General features: G+C 32.0%; 2 protein-coding genes across 2 annotated transcripts; both read right to left on the bottom strand.

Annotated features, from left to right (window-relative positions):
- Positions 1-313: 313 nt before the first annotated feature.
- LOC149550476 (RING-H2 finger protein ATL2-like) lies at positions 314-970 on the bottom strand. Its single transcript, XM_089794475.1, has one exon. The coding sequence runs from the start codon at positions 968-970 to the stop codon at positions 314-316; it is 657 nt and encodes a 218-aa protein (XP_089650601.1).
- Positions 971-5,303: 4,333 nt separating this feature from the next.
- LOC149550475 (RING-H2 finger protein ATL5-like) lies at positions 5,304-6,470 on the bottom strand. Its single transcript, XM_089795096.1, has one exon. It carries the CDS (start codon positions 6,336-6,338, stop codon positions 5,484-5,486), a length of 855 nt encoding a protein of 284 aa, XP_089651222.1. The 5' UTR covers positions 6,339-6,470; the 3' UTR covers positions 5,304-5,483.
- Between the last annotated feature and the right edge of the window lie 13,366 nt (positions 6,471-19,836).

Raw genomic sequence — 19,836 nt, 5'->3', positions numbered from 1 at the left:
GTAGATTTTAAGCTATGTAGTACGGGTTTGTATGTATTGAGGTATTGTTGTTACTCTTCATCAACCATGTTGCAGTCTAATTTTTCAAACATAAATTGTTCATTTTATTTAATAAATAAATAAAAAACAAAAAAAACCCTTGTAACATGAAGCCAGGACAACATTTTTAATACCCTGTATTCAAAGGGAATGTGAATGACGCATCTACAATGAATGAAATCAATATGCCCGACTACGTGTCATCCCTGCCCTCTATCAAACATAATATGAAAGAGTAATTCAATACATTTGCTAGATGAAGAAGAAGCTGAATTCAATCAATGTCAATTGCAACTCCAGCTTGCTCTTCCTTCTTCACACCCGCTTCCTCATTATCAACATCTTCGCCTTGCGCCGCTGAAGCTGAAGAACCACTGTTGCTATTTGTCACCTCCTTCCCATCTACAACTTCTCCACTTGAAACCTCAACATGTTCATCAGGCTCTTTCTCAACATTGGCCCTGCAAAGGGGGCAAGTGGAATGAGAATAAAACCACATGTTAACACACTCCACATGAAAGCTGTGATTACAGTCGGGCAACAATTTCGCCTTCTCATTCTCCTCAAACTCACTCAGACAAACTGCACAGCTTAACCCCTCACTAAAATTTTCCTGCCTGTAGACAAAAACCGGGAGAGCATCTACAACTTCCCGGCGGAGCCCTTCTGTGGCCGACGTCGAAAAGTAAAAATCCGGCAATCTCGAAGAAAACCGACGAGCTCGTGAAACCGCGCGGGTCCTCCGACGAAGGCGGCGAGCGTGGGTAAGAGTGGTGGATAAATTCAAGTGGACGTAGAAATAACACAGAGCAATGGTAATAATGCACATTCCCAAGAAGAATACCATGACCCCTAAAAGGAAGAAACTGTTACAGTCGGGCTCCTTACTTTCATAGTCAGGAGGGGAACTATAGATGGACTTCTCTGCCATTGTGAGAGGGAGTTCTGGAATATGTGAGGAATTGCATGGTGTTATATATAAAGGCAAAGTCTCTTTGCATTGTTTCATACGCAGACTGACCGTGCTGTATACGCTCGTTGATTTAAAGACTTCTATTGTGGCTAGTCAAGTCAATACCTGCCACCTTGTTTTAAAGACTTACATTGTGACTGATTTGTTTGTATATTCATTTTTCAGTTAGAAAGAAAGGAAGTCCGGTAAAGAGCATCATGATGGTGCCCCTGGTGTGAAGAATACGCAATGGAAATTATGTTAGCTTTGATGTTGTGCTCCGCGTGGACGACTTTCTCACCTTTGTTTTTTTCCCCTTAATTCTTCGCTTGACTCTTTGGTTTTCTTCCAAAGAAGGGACTACTTTTAAACATTATATTTTAAATACTAATGGAAAAATAAGTCAACATCACATAATAATGGAAAATTGAAACTTGGAAAAATAAGTCAAATTTGACTATTTAACATTTTTGATCTAAGAATCAAGTCTTAGTGTGTGATGTTTAAGGTATGGTTATGTCATTTGGAACTACTTTTTGTATACAAAAGAGCTATTATGAATATTACAAGTAATTGCATCATGTGTAGAAAAGAGGTGTTTAGGTTACTAAAAGTATAATGGGTGCATTGAAGATGTATAGAAAGTCAATTAGGAAAATAAGGAAATAAGTCAATTTTGACTATTTAATATTTTTAATGTTGGAATCAAGTCTTAGTATGCGATAATTAAAAATGGTGGGATATGTGGAGACAATTAGTAGTTCATCTATTAAATGATGTTATTTGTAGTAATTCTATTATCAGAAGAGGAAAAATTAGTCTATTGTTAGCATGCATTTAAGTAGTACATGGAGTCAAATTGTAGGAAATTTAAAAAGTATTTTGTTTGTGCAATGACTGTCTCAATGAAGAAGTGCTCGCTTGTAAATGATCAATAGTCAAATAGTCAATATTTCTATTTGAGGTTTGCATATTTTTCAAAAGCTTGCTTTAAATAATGGGCGACAGATAAAATTGTGGGTTGTAATCAATTTAGCTTTAATCTAATTATTTTTCTCCTTTCTACGAAGGATCATAAAATATGATTCAAAATGTCATATAGAATAATTCATGCATAAAGAGGCTAATCATTGATTGTAAACTATAGTTAACAAATAAAATTGTGAACATGATATGGAATTGTGATATTGCTATCAGGAGTTAACTGTGTAGTTTTTGAGCCAAACTCATTGACCCATATTTCACGAGTCATGATTCAATGTGAATCCATCTCTCATCAGAATAAATGGAACACTTAGCACTCATTGGGTCTAGGTGATGCTCACAAAGGTGAAACACATGGACTTCCTAGGAGGTCACCCATCCCAATATTAGTAACCTAGCTTGAGTGGGCTTAACAACAGAGTTTCCTCTATGGTTAAACCTACTCTACTTACAACCCCATTTGCAAAACCTTCACCAAATATTGTGCCTCATGAACCATTCATTAGAAAGCCCCTTGAGCTTATCAATTGATAAGTAGGAGATAATTTCCACAACAAGTCAAATTGTTATATTGCTATCAGGATTTAATTATGCAATTTTTGAGCCAAACTCATTGACCCATATTGACCAAGAGATAGATTCACGTTGAATCATGACTCGTGAAATATGGGTCAATGAGTTTCGCTCAAAAACTACACAGTTAACTCATGATAGCAATATCACAATTTGATTTGTTGTGGAAATTATCTCCTACTTATCAAGTGAAATGAAATATTGAAACTAATTTTTTTCTGAACTTTTATTTACATTATAAATAATTATACATCATTATTTTCTAATTGAAGTATACAATAGTTTAAAATAAATTTAGATTGATATGAAACACATAATACATATAATAACAAGTTATGATTAAAAATAATAATTTAGAAATATGTTACATATATGAAATTCCTACAATTCATAATAACCACTGATCACACATTTTTCAATTTAACTTTAATCGATATGTAACATCAGACATATGAAATGTATTGTTTATTTTTATACAATTTATCTATCCATTTTCGTTAAATTTAACCTTCAACATCTACTTATAGATAAATTATTATTTTAAAAGTGATTTAGTCTCATATTTAGATAACCCATTAAGTAACCTAATTTGGTTGAATTGCTCCTATAATGTTCAGGTGCCTCCATCTCCTACCCTTTATTATACCATATTAGAAGGAACAATAACTATTGAGTTCAGTCTAATTTCATGATGTAATTTTATTCAAATATTTCTAGTTGAAGTACATGTGTAAGGAAATAAAGTCAACGCTATAAAAACATTTCAAGAAAAAATGACATTTGTGTAAAGGACTCTTTTGATATTAAAAAAGTCATAAATTTTTATCAAAAGTTTCAGTCTACTAAAAATGTTGACAAGTAATTTTATTAAATTTAATGTGTGTGTAAGCATAACTAAACTATACTCTTGATTGAAAAAAGTAATGTTTCTTTTGTAAAAGAGAAGATCATAAATGTAATTTTCATCTGGGTGAATGCGACATCATAATACATTTCAGTGGTCGACCCATTCACACAGTAGTACAAAGACTAAATACATAATCTTATCAACAACCTTTAATTGATTATGTGCTAGTACAAGGGAAAATTGTAGACTTTTCAATTCCTAAAATCTTTTCACTGCACCAACCTTCTTTGCATCACAATATCCACACAAGAAACATTGTAACTGCAACAACAAATAGTGAAAATTATAAACACACACACATTTTTTGAAAGTTCAAATTTTTAATGAATTAGACATTTTCATTAATCAACAAAAATAAAACATAATTCATAAAAAAATGGAGCTACAGGATTGAAAGTTATTTTTAAAAATGAAAAGCAATTAAAAGAAAATAAGATTTAAAACTAATAGTTAATTGTAAATAGCAATTTGATAGAACCTATAAATGACATTTTTTTAATTAATAAGATGAGGAAGCCGGAGATAGTTTATATTAATATAAAAATATGAACATTTATGCATATATCATACTAAATCAATCATGCAATTACATAGGAAATCCAAAAACGTAAAAAATTAGTCTTTGAGCTACATTTTCAGAACATTAAATAAAAAAATTAAACAAAGGAATTTGAAATTAATGGCTTTCTACCCCATGGATGGTTATGGATTTTGGATGGATGCATCATTATTATTCCATCATGTTCACAATTTGTTTTCTTTGATAAAGTTGATGTCATTTATCAACACAATGATGTTTTACCAAATGACCACTCGAGATATTAAATAATTTTTTTTTTTTAACTTTGATTATTGCCTCTTATAGTGTAATACATGATGATATTTCCCCACCTTTTAGTACTACATCAAAGGATGATACTTTATGTGAGCTTAATTTTATATATAATTTTATTAATTCGCCATCATAATTCTATTCTTCTATTCATAGTTTTGCTTGTCTATTATCCTAAAATAAAGTGGTCATTGAGGCGAATGGCTAAACATCCGATTGAATGGCTAATTATTATAATTTATTAATTATTTAAAATTGACAAAATAGTTCTATTTTTATTTTAATAATAATTTATAAATGTCAAATTGCAGTCTTCGGTCGGTTGGATAGATGTTTCCATCGTTGAGGTAACTAAATAAACTTTATGCAATGAAAAAAAGGAGAAGAATATATAAGAGGAAAGCAATCATATGGTTTTGAGGAAGCCCACAACCACTTTTACCCAAACCTAATTCCTGCAGCCAAACAAAGAGATAATATAGAAATGGAACAAAGTTCTAGAGAAAATGGCATTTACATTGGTCTTTTAAATGTTTAAAATCCTTTGATTGTTTCCATGGATTCAAATTGGACGTGGCTACCCTCTTGAAAAATAGTGCTAGAGACAAAATGTACCAAAGGCCAAAAAATGTCAAACATGATTCTTTTTCAAATTCATGAAAACACAACAAAATTTTCCTAAAATTTTTGTTGTTTTTGATCACAAAATATACAGATCATGAAGATGAAATGCTGAAAATTTCAGAAAAAATCATTCTGTTTTTTTTAGAAATATAGTCAATGGTGCAATTTATAGAGAAGATAGCCGTGTCCCTGAAAAATTACATCTTTGACTTTTTTTGAAAATTACAAAACACTGAATTTTTACAAAAATTTCAGTGCATATTCTTGTTGATTTCAATGATTAGAAGCACCAAATCTGGAAGAGAAAAAAAGAAGAAGATTGTTTTCACAGATTTGAAGATTTTTTTTTTTAAAAATATTTGGACTTTATAAGCAGAATAGCCCGATTCAAATTGTATCAAATCTATATAATCTTTATTACCATATACATCCACCAGACAGGAAAATTCATCCTTTTTTAATTAGAAACACACAAGGAGGCCCTGCTTAAAATCATAATCAGATGACTGTAATGGTATACCATAGCAATCTAGTATCATCCAGCGAAGTGCGAAGATGTGAAGTCATGAAGCTTAATTTTCAGTATAGGCCGTGTCGATCACAGCATGTCCTCCACTCTCCTCACAACAATCCTCACTCTTCTTTTCAATACCTTGTTCAATATCCTCCTCCTCCTCTTCTTCTTCAATAACTCTTACTTCCACGTCGACAGGCTGAGCGTCCACTCTGCCTCTGCAAAGAGGACACGTGGAATGAGAGTAAAACCACATATCAATACAATCCACATGAAAACTATGTTTGCAGCTCGGCAGCAGCTTGGCTTTCTCCTCCTCCCGGAATTCACAGAGGCAAACGGCGCAGCGTAAGCCGTCGGTAAAATTTTCCGGCTGGTAGAGAAAAACCGGGAGAGCATCCACCATAGATCTGCGGAGCCCTTCCCTCGGCGACGCCCAAATCCCATCTTCCGACGACCTCATCGAAAAAACACGGGAACGTGAAATCCTCAGCCTCTGCAGAACGCGGCGGTCTACTTCTCTCTGTCTCTGGCGGTTATCCTGCCACCTGGCGTACATGTAATAAATGGTAAGGATGAGTGAAAAGGCAACGCAGATACACGCCATGCCCAAAAAAAAGTAACCGCCGTCCCATTCATGTTCACCTTTCCCTTCCTTAGAATGTACTTGTGCAGGAAGTGTACAGTCTGTGAAATGATCACGGGGCGTAGGAAATATGTCATTTGCAGATGGTGTGGAATTTAAGGGTGGGAAATCATTGGAAGTATATGTAGGCTGTACGCATTTTAAACGAAATGGACAAAAACAAGCCATCTCTAACAAGTGACTTAAGATTGTTGCAGGGACACTGGTTAGGCATGAATTTGGGGATTTATGAGGAGGATGAAGTTTTTCTGTGAACAAACGATGCATCTGCTTTGTGAGGCCGCTGACCGTGCTTCTTACGGTCTTTGTATTTTTGAGGTTTTTTCGCAGCAGAGATTTACGAGTCAATGCGGTCAGTTCGTCTCATCCCCTGTTTCCTCGACTCTGTGTTTTTCTATCGTGCAGGTTAAATTTGGAAATTGGTAGAAGTCGTAATGGGCTTTCACATACAAGTATAGGAACTTCTTTGGTCAATTGTCAATGTTCAAATAATCAATGGTCAATGTTCAAATGTCATAGTTTTTTATTTGAAGTTTGGGTGTCTTTCAAATGCAAATCAAATGGTAAAATTATGGGTTGTAAACATTTTTTTTTTACAATTCAATTGTTTTTTTCTCTCTCCTTTTGTTTTTCCTCTCTCCTTTTGATGAAGGATCAAGTAGTAGAAAAAAGAATAACATGATATGATATGTAATGTTCAAAACAATGTGATATTAAATATCACTAGCTATATATACCTCTATATATATTACGCCGAGAGTAATCGTTCTCGAGGCGCCTATTTTTATTTAATCCCAAAGTTATTCTAATCGAAGTTGGGATTAATGAAAATAAAAATAGGCGCCTCGAGAACGATTACTCTCGGCGTAATATATATAGAGGTATATATAGCTAGTGGCAGTCGCGGCGCAACCAAAAAAGTAATTTTAACTTTTTCTATTTTTTATAAGGTTAGTAGTGATTTTTTTATTTCTTTTTAAATATAGTTGTATAAACTTACTATAAAATAGTAGTAGTATAAAATTATTGAACATTTTTTTTAAAATCCTTATTAGTTTAATTGAGTTTAATTTTAAGGATATTGTTAGGTAAATTGTTATATTGAAGAGTAGAGTTAGGGTTAGGGTTAGGGTTAGATATAGGGTTAGGGTTAGGGTTATCGTTAGGGTTAGGGTTATGATTTTAAATAGAGTTAGGGTTAGGGTTAGGGTTAGGATTTTAAATAGACTTAGGGTTAGGGTTAGGGTTATAATTAGAGGTAGAGTTAGATTAGGATTAGAGTTACAATTAGAGTTACGGTTAGGGTTAGGGCTAGGGCAAGGGCTATTTTAGGATTACAACTATTCTTAGGGTTAGAGTTAGGGTTAGGTTTAGAATTAGAGTGTGTTAGTGTTAGGGTTAGGGAAAGGACAATGGTAAGAATTAGGGTTTAGGTTAGTATTATTGTTAGGTTTAGGGTTAGAATTAGAGTTAGGGTTGAGGTAGAGTTAGAATTAGAGTTAAAATAAGGGTTAGGTTTTTAGTGAAGATTTAAGTAAGGGTTAAGGTTTGGGTTAGAGTTTTGAATCGGGGTTGAGGTTAGAGTTAGGGTTAGGATTTTAGTGAAGATTAAAGTAAGGGTTAAGGTTAGGGTTAGAGTTTTGAGTTGGGTTAAGGATAGAGTTAGGGTTAGGGTTTTAGTCAAGAGTAAACTAAGGGATACAGTTAGGATTGGAGTCTAATTATGGTAAAGTTAGATTTATAGTTAGAGTTAGAGTTAGGGTTAGAGTTCTGGGTATGGTTGGGGTAAGGTTTAGGGTTAGTGTTAGGGTTAGAATTAGAGTTAGGGTCAGGGTTAGAGATAGGTGTATAGAAAGGTTTAGAGTTAGGGTTAGGATTTTAGTGAAGATTAAAGTAAGGGTTAAGGTTAGGGTTAGAGTTTTCAGTTGGGGTTAAGGATAGAGTTATTGTGAGGGTTTTAGTGAAGATTAAAGTAAAGGATACAGTTAGGATTAGAGTCTAATTATGGTAGAGTTAGATTTATAGTTAGAGTTAGAGTTTGGGTTAGAGTTATGGGTATGGTTGGGGTAAGGTTTAGGGTTAGTGTTAGGGTTAGAATTAGAGTTAGGGTCAGGGTTAGAGATAGGTGTATAGAAAGGGTTAGAGTTAGGGTTAGCTTTAGGGTTAAAATAATTGTTAGGGTTAGAGTTAAAGTCCATTTATGGTAGAGTTAGATTTAGGCCTACAATTAGAGGTAGGGGTAGGGTTATAGTCATGGTTAGGGTTAGGGTTGGAGTTAAAATAATTGTTAGGGTTAAAGTCCAATTATGGTAGAGTTAGATTCAAGGCTGCAATTAGAGGTAGGGGTAAGGTTACAATCAGGGTTAGGGTTAGGGTTAGAGATAGAGAAAGGGTTAGGCATAAGGTTGTTGTTAGGGTTATGTTTATATAGAGATAGTGTTATATATAGAGGTAGCATTAAGGTCAAAGTTAGCGTAAGGGTTTGAGTTAGGGTCAAGGTCAGAGTTAGGGTTAGGATTAGGGTTAAAGTGTAGATATGGTAGAGTTCGATTTACAGTTAGAGGTAGGGGTAGGAGTAAGGTTAAGGTTAGTGATAGGCTTAGAGTTACGGTTAAGGTTAGGATTAGAGCTAGGGTTAGGGTTAGGGTAATAGATAGGGGTAGAGAAAGGGTTAGTATTAGGGTTAGGGTTATGGTTGAGGATAGGGTCACGTTACGGGTTAGAGCATGAGTTTGACTTAGGGTTAGAGTTAGGGTTATAGTTTGAGTTAGGGTTATAGTTAGAGATAGAGTTACAATTAGAGTTTGGGTTAGAATTACAATTAGGGTTAGGGTTAGAGTTAGAAATAGATTTAATATTACAAGTAGGGTTTGAATTAGGATTAATGTTAGAGTTAGGGTTAAGGTTAGAGTTTTAAGTCAAGTTTAAGGATAGATTTAGGGTTAGAGGTAGGGTTAATATTAAAGTAAAATTATGGTAGAGTTAGATTCATAGTTAGAGTTAGGGGTGCAATAGGGTTACGATTATGATTATGGGTGGAGTTAGACAAAGGGGTAGAGAAAGGGTTAGATTATGGGTTATGGTTAGGGTTAGGTTTATATATTGAGTTAGCGATATATATATAGTTACATGAGGGTTAAGGTTAAGGTTAAGGTATGGGTTTGAGTTAGGGTTATAATTTCAGTCAGCATAAAGTTAGGGTTAGGGTTAGGGCTATATTATAATTATGATAGAGTTATATTTAGAGTTAGAGTTAGGGGCAGGGGTAGGGTTAGGGTTAGTTTTAGTATTAGAGTTAGGGTTAGGGTTAGGGTTATAGATAAGGTTAAGGTCAAGGTTAGGTTTCAGTTGATGGTTAGAGTATGAGTTAGCGTTAGAGTCAAAATTAGAGTTAGGATTAGGTTAGACAAAAAGTAGGACAATGGTTAATGGTACAATTAATATTAGTGTTAGAGGTAGGGGTAGGGTTAGGGTTAGAATTAAACATATGGGTAGAGAAAGGGTTAGGGTTAGGGTCAGGGTAAGGGTTAGGGTTAGGGTTAAAATATGAGTTAGGGTTAAATGCTAAGTTGAAATTAGGCTTATAGTTTGAGTTAGGGGTAGAAAAAGCATTAGAATTAGGGCTAGTGGAAAAGTAGGACGACGGTTAGAATTACGATTGGTGTTATGTTTAAAGTTACATTTAGGAGAGTAGCTTGTTCTCCTTACACATGCTTCTTACCATAATAGAGCAATATAAGGATTACAATGTTCCTTATGTATTTTTATAACTTTAATAGTTGCATTTATAAATAGACAATTTATTAATGTTAATTATGTTTAGCATGAATAGTGTACAATGAAGGACTACTAAATGTTATTGAGGTAATGATTGCACTTAAAATGAGTATAAAATGAATATTCTACTTTAGAGTGGATTAATAGTTAGATATAAAACATCAATTTTATACATAATTTGTTATGTTTAGCATGAATAGTGTACAATGAAGGACTACTAAATGTTATTGAGGTAATGATTGCACTTAAAATGAGTATAAAATGAATATTCTACTTTAGAGTCGATTAATATTTAGATATAAAACATCAATTTTATACATAATTTGTTATGTTTAGCATGAATAGTGTACAATGAAGGACTACTAAATGTTATTGAGGTAATGATTGCACTTAAAATGAGTATAAAATGAATATTCTACTTTAGAGTGGATTAATAGTTAGATATAAAACATCAATTTTATACATAATTTAATGATCAACATATAAATTAATATATCTCATGTTAAAGCTTTAATAATACAAACACAAAGGTCAAGGAAAAAGATTTGAAATATTTGCAAGTATAGTTGAGAAGAATTTGAGCTAAGAAGTTAAATTGTTTATTTATTTTTTCGATACATAGATGAAAGCAGAACAACATCTCCTAGTACAATTCTCTAGATAAAGTAATAAGTGAAATACTAAAAATTGTGAAATCATCATATGGACCATGTATATAGTTCTCCATAATGATGTAAGTACATCACATAATGTTCAGAGATTAAAATTGTATTACAGCCTTTGTTCGTAATATGATCATCATAGACCTCTTTCATCATGGATGGAAATGCATCTACTTTTGTAGATGTGTTGCGTACATATTTTGCAACATCTTCCATCTCCATTATCTCTATCTCTTGTACATGATCAATAGATAAAGCTGCATTATCAAGAGCTTTTACCATAGTTGTACAACACTGTTTAATTATTCGTGCACACTTCTGAAACTCTGTCTCATAAAAATGATTTGAGTCCACTGAAGAAGTTGGGCTCATGTCAACAATGCTTGACTCTCTATCAGAGGCTTCCATGCCTAAAAAAAAACATGGAAAACAATTTAGAAAGCATTATCACCAATTTAAAAAAATAGAACAAATGTATACTTAATGAGAGGGATAAATATTTTATATCAATAATGGTCTTTAAAAAAATAGAACATGTCACTTAGTACAATCAATTGTGGAGAAAATGAATACAAAACCAAATTGTATTAAAATTTGTAATGAAAGTTTGGGTATTGAAACATGGTAATATTATGACCATTCATGGATAGTGAAGAATAGACAAACATAGATTTCAAATATTGAGTAGCAATGTATTGGTTGAAAGTAATGAAGCACAAACATTATGATTTATTTGAATTGAAGAATGCCTTTATAATTTGAAATAATATTATAAACGTAATTTGTGGACCCAATTGATGATCATAGTTAAATTTACAAATTAGAGAATTAGTATAATAAAATTTTAGCGTAATGGTACTTGCAAGCATTAAAATGTGCAACTAAAAAGGTTATCATGTGACATTGAGCATATCAAATTATACTTTTCATTAACTGTGGAATATGAACTATCAATGTGCATAATAAGAATAACAACATAATAGTTGATGATGATGATCACATAATGTAGTAGAACAAATAAATCTTTATTATTAAATAATATGTTTCAAAAAATCAATGATTTTCAAGACTTCTCAGTCTACATTCTTCTACTTTTCTCTTTGAAAGTTGTTTCCCACTTTTCATTTTCTCATAACGGTCGTATGTAAAGGGTGGCATTATCCTCAAACCTTCCAGTGACTTAACACGAGATATCCCCACAAATGTCAATCCTGGTCTTTCTCTTGGACCTATGTCAATTGTGGCTTTTGAAAGAGTTAGCCCTTGAGATTTGTGAATAGTCAATGCCCATGCCAACCTTAATGGTAGTTGGAAGGTCCTACCCCTTTGCAATGGTGCTATTGGTATTACGTTTGGATGGTGATCATCAAATGGTACTCCAGAGTAATTGTCAAATTCAACTGTAACATATGATGGTGGCTCAGGTGGAGCAGTTCCTGGTTTGTAAACAATATTTCTGATATATCCCAATGATCCATTGACAAGACCAGCTTCTATCCATAGATTTGTAGTCAACATTACTCTTGCATTGTTACTAATCAATAACTCTGTATCAAGTTCATCGCTTGATAAATCTTCATTTCCATTACCATTCCTTGACTTGGTTGCAAGGCTACGTGCGACTGGATGTCTTAAAGAATACAACATCCTCATGTTATGGTTACGAACATTGTCATTTGTAGAGAATAAATGCACTGCCCTATCAAACTCATCATTGCTTGCAACATCTAATCTTATAGGTGTTCGTGTCATAAGCAAGTTCCAGTCATCTATTTGTGGATTCGCATCTCTCACATTTGTGAGAAGCTGACGAAATCTTTGTTGTTGGCTATTTTCTCCATCTTGCCTAAATACTCTATCTAGTGTAACCACTATCTTGAATTCCTGCCATAATAACTTTGCCCGCCTATTGCTATCATATGCTGGTCTATCATTAACAAGAGGTAATTGCCCCAAATCACCAACTAAAATAATAGATACACCTGAAAGATAGTTGCAAAATTTTTAGTTACATATATAAAGTAAAATCAAAAGATATGCATTGTATATGACCAATCTTAATAAGAATTAGAAGACATTAATAACAACATGTGATGTACGGAAAGGGATACCTCCAAAGCTTATGTCTGCTTTATGTGGGAAGGCTTGTTGAAGTCGACTATCTATATTTTTCAGCATGTTTTGGCCAATGAAGCTCATTTCATCAATCAAAATATATTTGATATTTTCCATCTCTTTGATATTGCCTTTGGTATTCTCTTCTTGCCTCCTCTGATTCAAAATTTAACCTAGGTCTCACCATAGCTAGTAAAAAACAAATATTAGTGAATTAAGCTATATTTTTCATGACACTAAATAATTTTCCATACAAACCATATAAAAGATTGCTGAAAAATATATTAATTAAGAATAAATGAAGAAAGTATGAACAATAAATAAGAGAATACATTAAAAAAATTATGATAGATTGGTTAGTATTATAATATTTAAAGAATGGCGGCATTGCCTTCCACTTTTCAAAGATTGATGGGTAAAACTTACTATTTATTCTTTTAAAATTGCATATAAAAAATAAGCATAGCTTAAAATAAATATATGGCTACTGTACTTTTCAATCAGCTAAATTAGTATTATAATATTTAAAGAATGGCGGCATTGCCTTCCACTTTTCAAAGATTGATGGGTAAAACTTACTATTTATTCTTTTAAAATTGCATATAAAAAATAAGCATAGCTTAAAATAAATATATGGCTACTGTACTTTTCAATCAGCTAAATTAAAAGTGTAAATTTGATTTTTTAATTTAAAAATGAATAAATTGGCACTTTAATAAAATATTTGAAAAATGGCGGCATTGCCATCCAGTTTTCAAATATTAATATACAAAGATTAAATTTAATCTAAATGTAAATTACAAAATTATTATAATTGAAATAGTAATCTAATTCAAGTACTCTAAATCAATATACTAATCTTAATGAAAACATTACAAATATTTTTTCAAATATAATTAATATTATAATAAATTGCTTAGTATTATAATATTTTAAAAAATGGCGGCATTGCCTTCCACTTTTAAAAGATTGATGCTTAAAAGTTAATAATTATTATTTTAAAATTGCATATAAAAATAATCATTAATTAAAATAAACATATGGTTACTCTAATTTTCAAATAACAAAATTAAAAGTCTAAATTTGATTTTTCATATTTAAAATTAAATAAATGGGTACTTTTATTAAATATTGGAAATATGGCGGCATTGCCATCCATTTTTCAAATATTAATATGTAACAGTTAATTATAATCAACAATGTAAATATATTAATTATAATATGTAACAATTAACACAATCTACCCAGAAAACACAGCTAAGAATTAATTATAATCTAAATGTTGATTACAAAATTATTTTGATCGAAATAGTAATCTAACTCAGAATATTAATATAAATCAATATATTATTCTTAATTAAAAAAATATTATAAATCAAACTACTTTTGTAAATGAAAATAGTAATCATTAAATTTATAAATCACTATTTTTAAAAAATATTGATATGGCGGCATTGCCATCCATATGAAATATTATAGAAAACAAAATACAACATTAATCTATAAAAAACATTGAAAAATATGAAAAAACAATAATCTACACAAATCATATCTAAATATATAACATGCAACTATATATAAATTATGCATGAAACATGCAAATGTAAATTTGAATACAACGATGTAAAAGCTAAGAAATCTAATTTTAAAAATAACTTACAACTAAATGTAAATAGTGTAACTACAATTCTTAATGCGGATAATAATCAAAATGCGAAATAAAACTTAGTATAAACAAAAAATAAATAAAAAACTTACTTAGCTTTTTGATCTACTTGGTGATCTTCAAATGTAGAATGCTTTTCCAAATGATTTATCTCCCTCTTTTCTTCTCTCAACAAAAACAATGAAGCTTTACTGAAAACTTGTCTTCTGCAAATGTATTCTTTTACAAATGACGAGAAAAATGAGAGGAGATGAGTGTTTTATAATGAGACAGAGAACTCTTCATCTCCCACGGAAAAAACTCTTCATCTCCCATTAAGAAACTCTTCAATTTCCACTAAAAAAACCTCTCAATTTCCACTACTCAACTCAAATTCGAAATTCAAATTAACATTAAATCAAAATGCAAAATAAAACTTAATATAAACAAAAAATAAATAAAAAGCTTACTTAGCTTTTTGATCTACTTGGTGATCTTCAAATGTAGAATGCTTTTCCAAATGATTTATCTCCCTCTTTTCTTCTCTCAACAAAAACAATGAAGCTTTACTGAAAACTTGTCTTCTGCAAATGTATTCTTTTACAAATGACGAGAAAAATGAGAGGAGATGAGTGTTTTATAATGAGACAGAGAACTCTTCATCTCCCACGGAAAAAACTCTTCATCTCCCATTAAGAAACTCTTCAATTTTCACTAAAAAAACTTTTCAATTTCCACTATTCCACTCAAATTCGAAATTCAAATTAACATTAAAAAATTAAATTTTTTAAAAATACACATATGAAATGTGTACACGTCGCTACACATCGTCGTTGATAATAATTTTTTAAATTAAAAAAATGTTTTAATAATTAGATTCGCATGCGTTTCATTTCAAAAAAAAAATTTTAAAAATTTAAATGAGGTGACGGGCCACCACCCCCGCCACCCCATACTTACACAGCGTGCGACAGTAACTGTCGCTGACAGCAGCGGCTGTTACTGCCGCACGCTGCGACCACGTTCACATAACGTTTTTTTTTTTGTTTTTTCGTTTTTTAAAATTTCTTTTTTAATTTTAATTTTTATTTTTATTTTTTAATTTTTTTAAATTTTTTTAAATTTTTTTAAAAAATTTTTTAAAAATTTTTTTAAATTTTTTTTAAAACTTTTTTTAAAACCTTTTTTTAAATTTTTAATTTTTTTTAAAAAAAAATTTCACTTTAAAAAAAATTAATTTTGTATTTTTATTTCATATTTTAAAAAAGAATATATGTAATTTATTAAAATTTATAGGAGCCTATTATTTCGGACCCTATTATTTCGGGTTTCATTTGGCATCTTCTTTGCCAGTTATTATTTCGAAAATATTTTTTATTGTCTTTTATGTTGGCCATCTATTATTTCGGCCTCCATTTGGCTCCCTATTATTTCGGCCAGCTATTATTTGGGGAATTCTTTTTTAATATTTAATTTGGAAGTTTGTAACTGCTCCTAATTCTTTTTTGTTGACAGGAATCTTGGCATTTTCCCGTGCTGGGCATTTGTGCTGCCATTGTATAGAACGCCTCTCGGCGTAATAAAAAGAATAAATCAAGTATTGAGAGTATAAGCATTGGCTTTAAACAATAATTAACAAGTAAAATTGTTGGTTGTAGTCAATATTACAATTTGTTTCCACGACCCTATATTTACAAGTTAATGCAATTAATTGGCCTCTTCACCGCAGTTGTTTGCTAGTTTCTTAAATATTTGGAATAGGTAGGAAGTAGTAATGACCTTTCACATATAGGTATAAGATAATTGTTTAATCAATAGTAAATGTTAAATTAGTCAATGGTCAATGCTGGGTTTCCATGTCTTTTTCAAATGCTTGTTCTAATTAATAGATAAAATTGTTGGGTGTAATCAACATATCTAATTGATTGAAGACATTCAAGATTTAAAAATATCACATAGAGAAGACATGCATGTAAATTGTGGTTAACAAATACAATTGTGGGTTGTAATGAATGTATCACATATGCAATCCAATTCATTTTTTCTCATCTTCCTAATGAAGGATTACACAATGTAATCTAAAGCTTATAAAAGAATAAATCACACACAAATTTCATACCCCAAAATTTTGTATCTAAACTTCTTGAACTATGGAAAATTATGTGGTCATATACCAATGCATCAATAAGCTTCTAGTAGAGGGATTCACCACTTAGTGTGTTGGTCCCGTGGTGGTGTTGTTGTTCCCACCAATGTTCAAACCTTTACTTAACCATTATGATTGTGGGCTTATGCCTTCACTAGCCTAATGTGCTCCCAAGTTTGGGCTTCAACTTTATAATAAGGGATGAGGTTCAAGTCAAAAGTATTCCACGTGGAGTTAGAGAGTATATTGTGCCAGCATCATTGTTAACCTCAAATCGTTTACTAGTCACTTTATTTAAAAAAAAAAAAAAACTTATAGTAGATCTATGTTGATTTTATAAGTGTTTTTCTTTCAAAATTTATTTATACGTAATAATACAATTATAAAGTTAATTTCAAGTTTTGAAATAAATTTTTAATAATTTCTTTGTTGTGAAATTTTACTATATTCATTAAATATGTTTTTAACTATGAAAGTAAGGGTGCACAATTTTCTCTCTTTGGTAGGTTTTATTGTGTGTGGATCTAGCTGATGAATAAGTTAACTTGTATTAGGTGACTTGTAATGCTTTGCCAGGGAACCCAAATGAAATTAACCTAAAGTTTTACTAAGTTTGTTAAACATTTATTTTAATGATAATAACTAAACAATAATAGATATAATATAGTGAAAGAAATAATCATGTACATAAACACAATCCACGAAATATATTACATCTCTTACGGGTCTTGTGGCGTTGAATCACATTTAAGTTTAATTAATATTAAATTTGATACACAACAAATCCACATCAAAGAAAAATCATAAGTACAAATCTATTCAAAAAATATACAATTACAAGATGCCTTTTGGCAATAATCAGAATGCGCAATCATCAGATATACAAGTCACAGGATATGAAAATCTCAAAGAATATACATAATAAATAAAATAAATCATCTCATAAGATCTTTGATAATCAAATACATTATAACAAGGTATACTCATCCAACAGAAATACAAGATCAAAAAGAAAGGTAATATATTACAAGGAACTCTAGCAATGACATCCAACTGTGGGCTCTCAATGGTATAAGAAAAATGCACTACCACTCAACCTTGTGGAACCTTAAATGGACCACTCCCATCGTGTTGAGGAGATAGTCTCAAGTGCCATACAAATAACAATCCTAAAAGTCATAACCAAAAGGAAAACCTGAAATCAATCTATCTCAAAGGTACCAAGACACAAGAAACATCTAAACCCAAAGACAACAAAGACATGTAGGAAATCTACTATGCAAGTGAGAAAGTGTCATTGCATGAGCCAACTCTAAGCCTCTCTAGAATTTTACCCCTTAGTATCTCTGTGCAGCACTGGTATCTTTTCATACAGACAAGGCATACTAATGAAGAAAGGTCACAATCAAGCATCCTCACTACTCCCATCCTAGTGTGTACTACTACTCGAGGCATGGGCAAGGAAAAATAATGACTCTTATTAATTTATTTTACTCTCATTTAATGAAATGTTATAACTTATTAAAACAACTTACAATGGGTATCCCAAGCAACCACTAAGGGCTCCAACCTCCATTGCAAGCCACTTCCCAACATACACATAGATTACCTACGCTAAGCTCATGAAAAGTACAAATTTTGGAAATTGTATGGCTTAGTTCTCTTTTTGCAACTCTAGACTTGATGCATTGAATCATGTTGGTGTAAATAAGTATTTACTTATTACACTTACTTAAGTTTACTTAGGTTAATGCATTATTTAATTATTTTGCATTATTTTATTATTATTTTAGGTGAGACACTTCGGAGTTTGTGTACTCTCATTGAGTTACACAACTCTAATTTTGCAAATGGTGTCTACGACACAGGAGTATGCATCATTCACTGAGTTGTCATATTGACAACACAATTATCTGCACTCCTCATTTAGCACATGTTGTCTACACCATTGATTTGCATGCTACACCATTGTAGGCTTATCCTCACATCATCGCACTTAATCCTGTGCTCAATGGAGTGTTAGGAATAAGGTGTCTCAACCTTGTATAATTCCTATTCTTATTATTTTTTTTGTAAAATGTATTTCTTGCAAATAATGTTGATGTGTCGACATCTTGAATTGTGTGTAAGGATATCATGACTAAAACGGTTATGACGGATTTCTATGACACGTAAGAGATGTGATGCAAAAAAAGGTGTATTGTTGGTACTGTGAGTAGCTACTGGAGTCTTCTGTTGTTGATGTTGAACTTGCATTGCAAGTGTATTGTAACCTCATGTTGAAGATAATACATTGTGTAGGTTCTGAAGGGGTGGGGTTGTTTTACCGAAAAGTTTTTCCCCACCGGCAAATCCTTGTGTTATGTGTTCCTTTCTCTGTCTATTTTCTGCATGCATGGTTGGCTGCAATATTTTTGTTTACATGATATTGAATCTGTAAGTGTAGAAGATTTTAATAGGATTTGCATCATACTTTCCTTATGAGATTAGTGTAGGAAGCAGTTTCCGCACCTGAGTTTCCTTACATGGAGGATAACCCATATCTGGTGAACATGTATCTAGTTGTATGACATATCATGATGCTGACTTCTATGCATTTTAGAAGCTCTCTTGAGGCCTTTATATACAGGCACTCCTAGTGTACTCTCAAGTTGGCTAAGCTACCATATTGAATGAATATCGTCATTTTGATCATACTCTGTCTATTTTGGTCTACTATGTGCTTGTGTTGAGTTCTTTAGTTCTTGGGTGAATTCTGGCCTAAGCCAAATTCTTACATGGTATTAGAGCTGAGGGAGATTCTCTGCACATAGCCATTCGAGACCGTTCATGCTTCAACACCTTGACACAAATTTGGAGGATCCACAAAAATTGGGAGTGTCTAGAGCTAGATCTGACCTCACCGTTGCGTCTGGAGTGTTGATTCGGTGAATATCAACTATAAATTTGCCTATGTTGGGTGAAAGTTGATCGTGAGGAATTTTTTTTTTGCAATTCACACCTGAAGGCATCGATCTGCAAATTGGGTATGGTCATTTTCAGATCTATCTCATTGAGTTTTCAGATCTGAATTATTTTATTTCTCTACCATTATCTGGGTATTTTTTGAAATTATTTTTTAGATTTAGTTGCTCGGTCAAAGAAAGTCAGAGAAATTTTTGTAGTACTAGGTTGTCACACCCTAGCTTGCAGATTATTTTATTAATTTTGCAGGGTTGAATTAATTTAATTAGCAAGCTTGTTATTAATCTAAGTTATATCACATATCAGGCGGCCAATAAATCTCACTGGAACTCGGCACAACAACCCACTACACATCTTGGCCTCGACATTCATTTCTGGCGGGATCCTTTTCATTAAATCTCTGCGGAAGGTTAAATTTAAAAAGCGTATATTACACCAACCCCATGAATGTGGGAC

Source organism: Cupressus sempervirens, chromosome 7, assembly GCF_028749045.1.
Source record: "Cupressus sempervirens isolate cs-2001-9-10 chromosome 7, ASM2874904v1, whole genome shotgun sequence".
Classification (NCBI taxonomy): Eukaryota; Viridiplantae; Streptophyta; class Pinopsida; order Cupressales; family Cupressaceae; genus Cupressus; species Cupressus sempervirens.
Note: the sequence above shows the minus strand (reverse complement) of the source record. Positions and strands in the feature narration are given on the sequence as shown.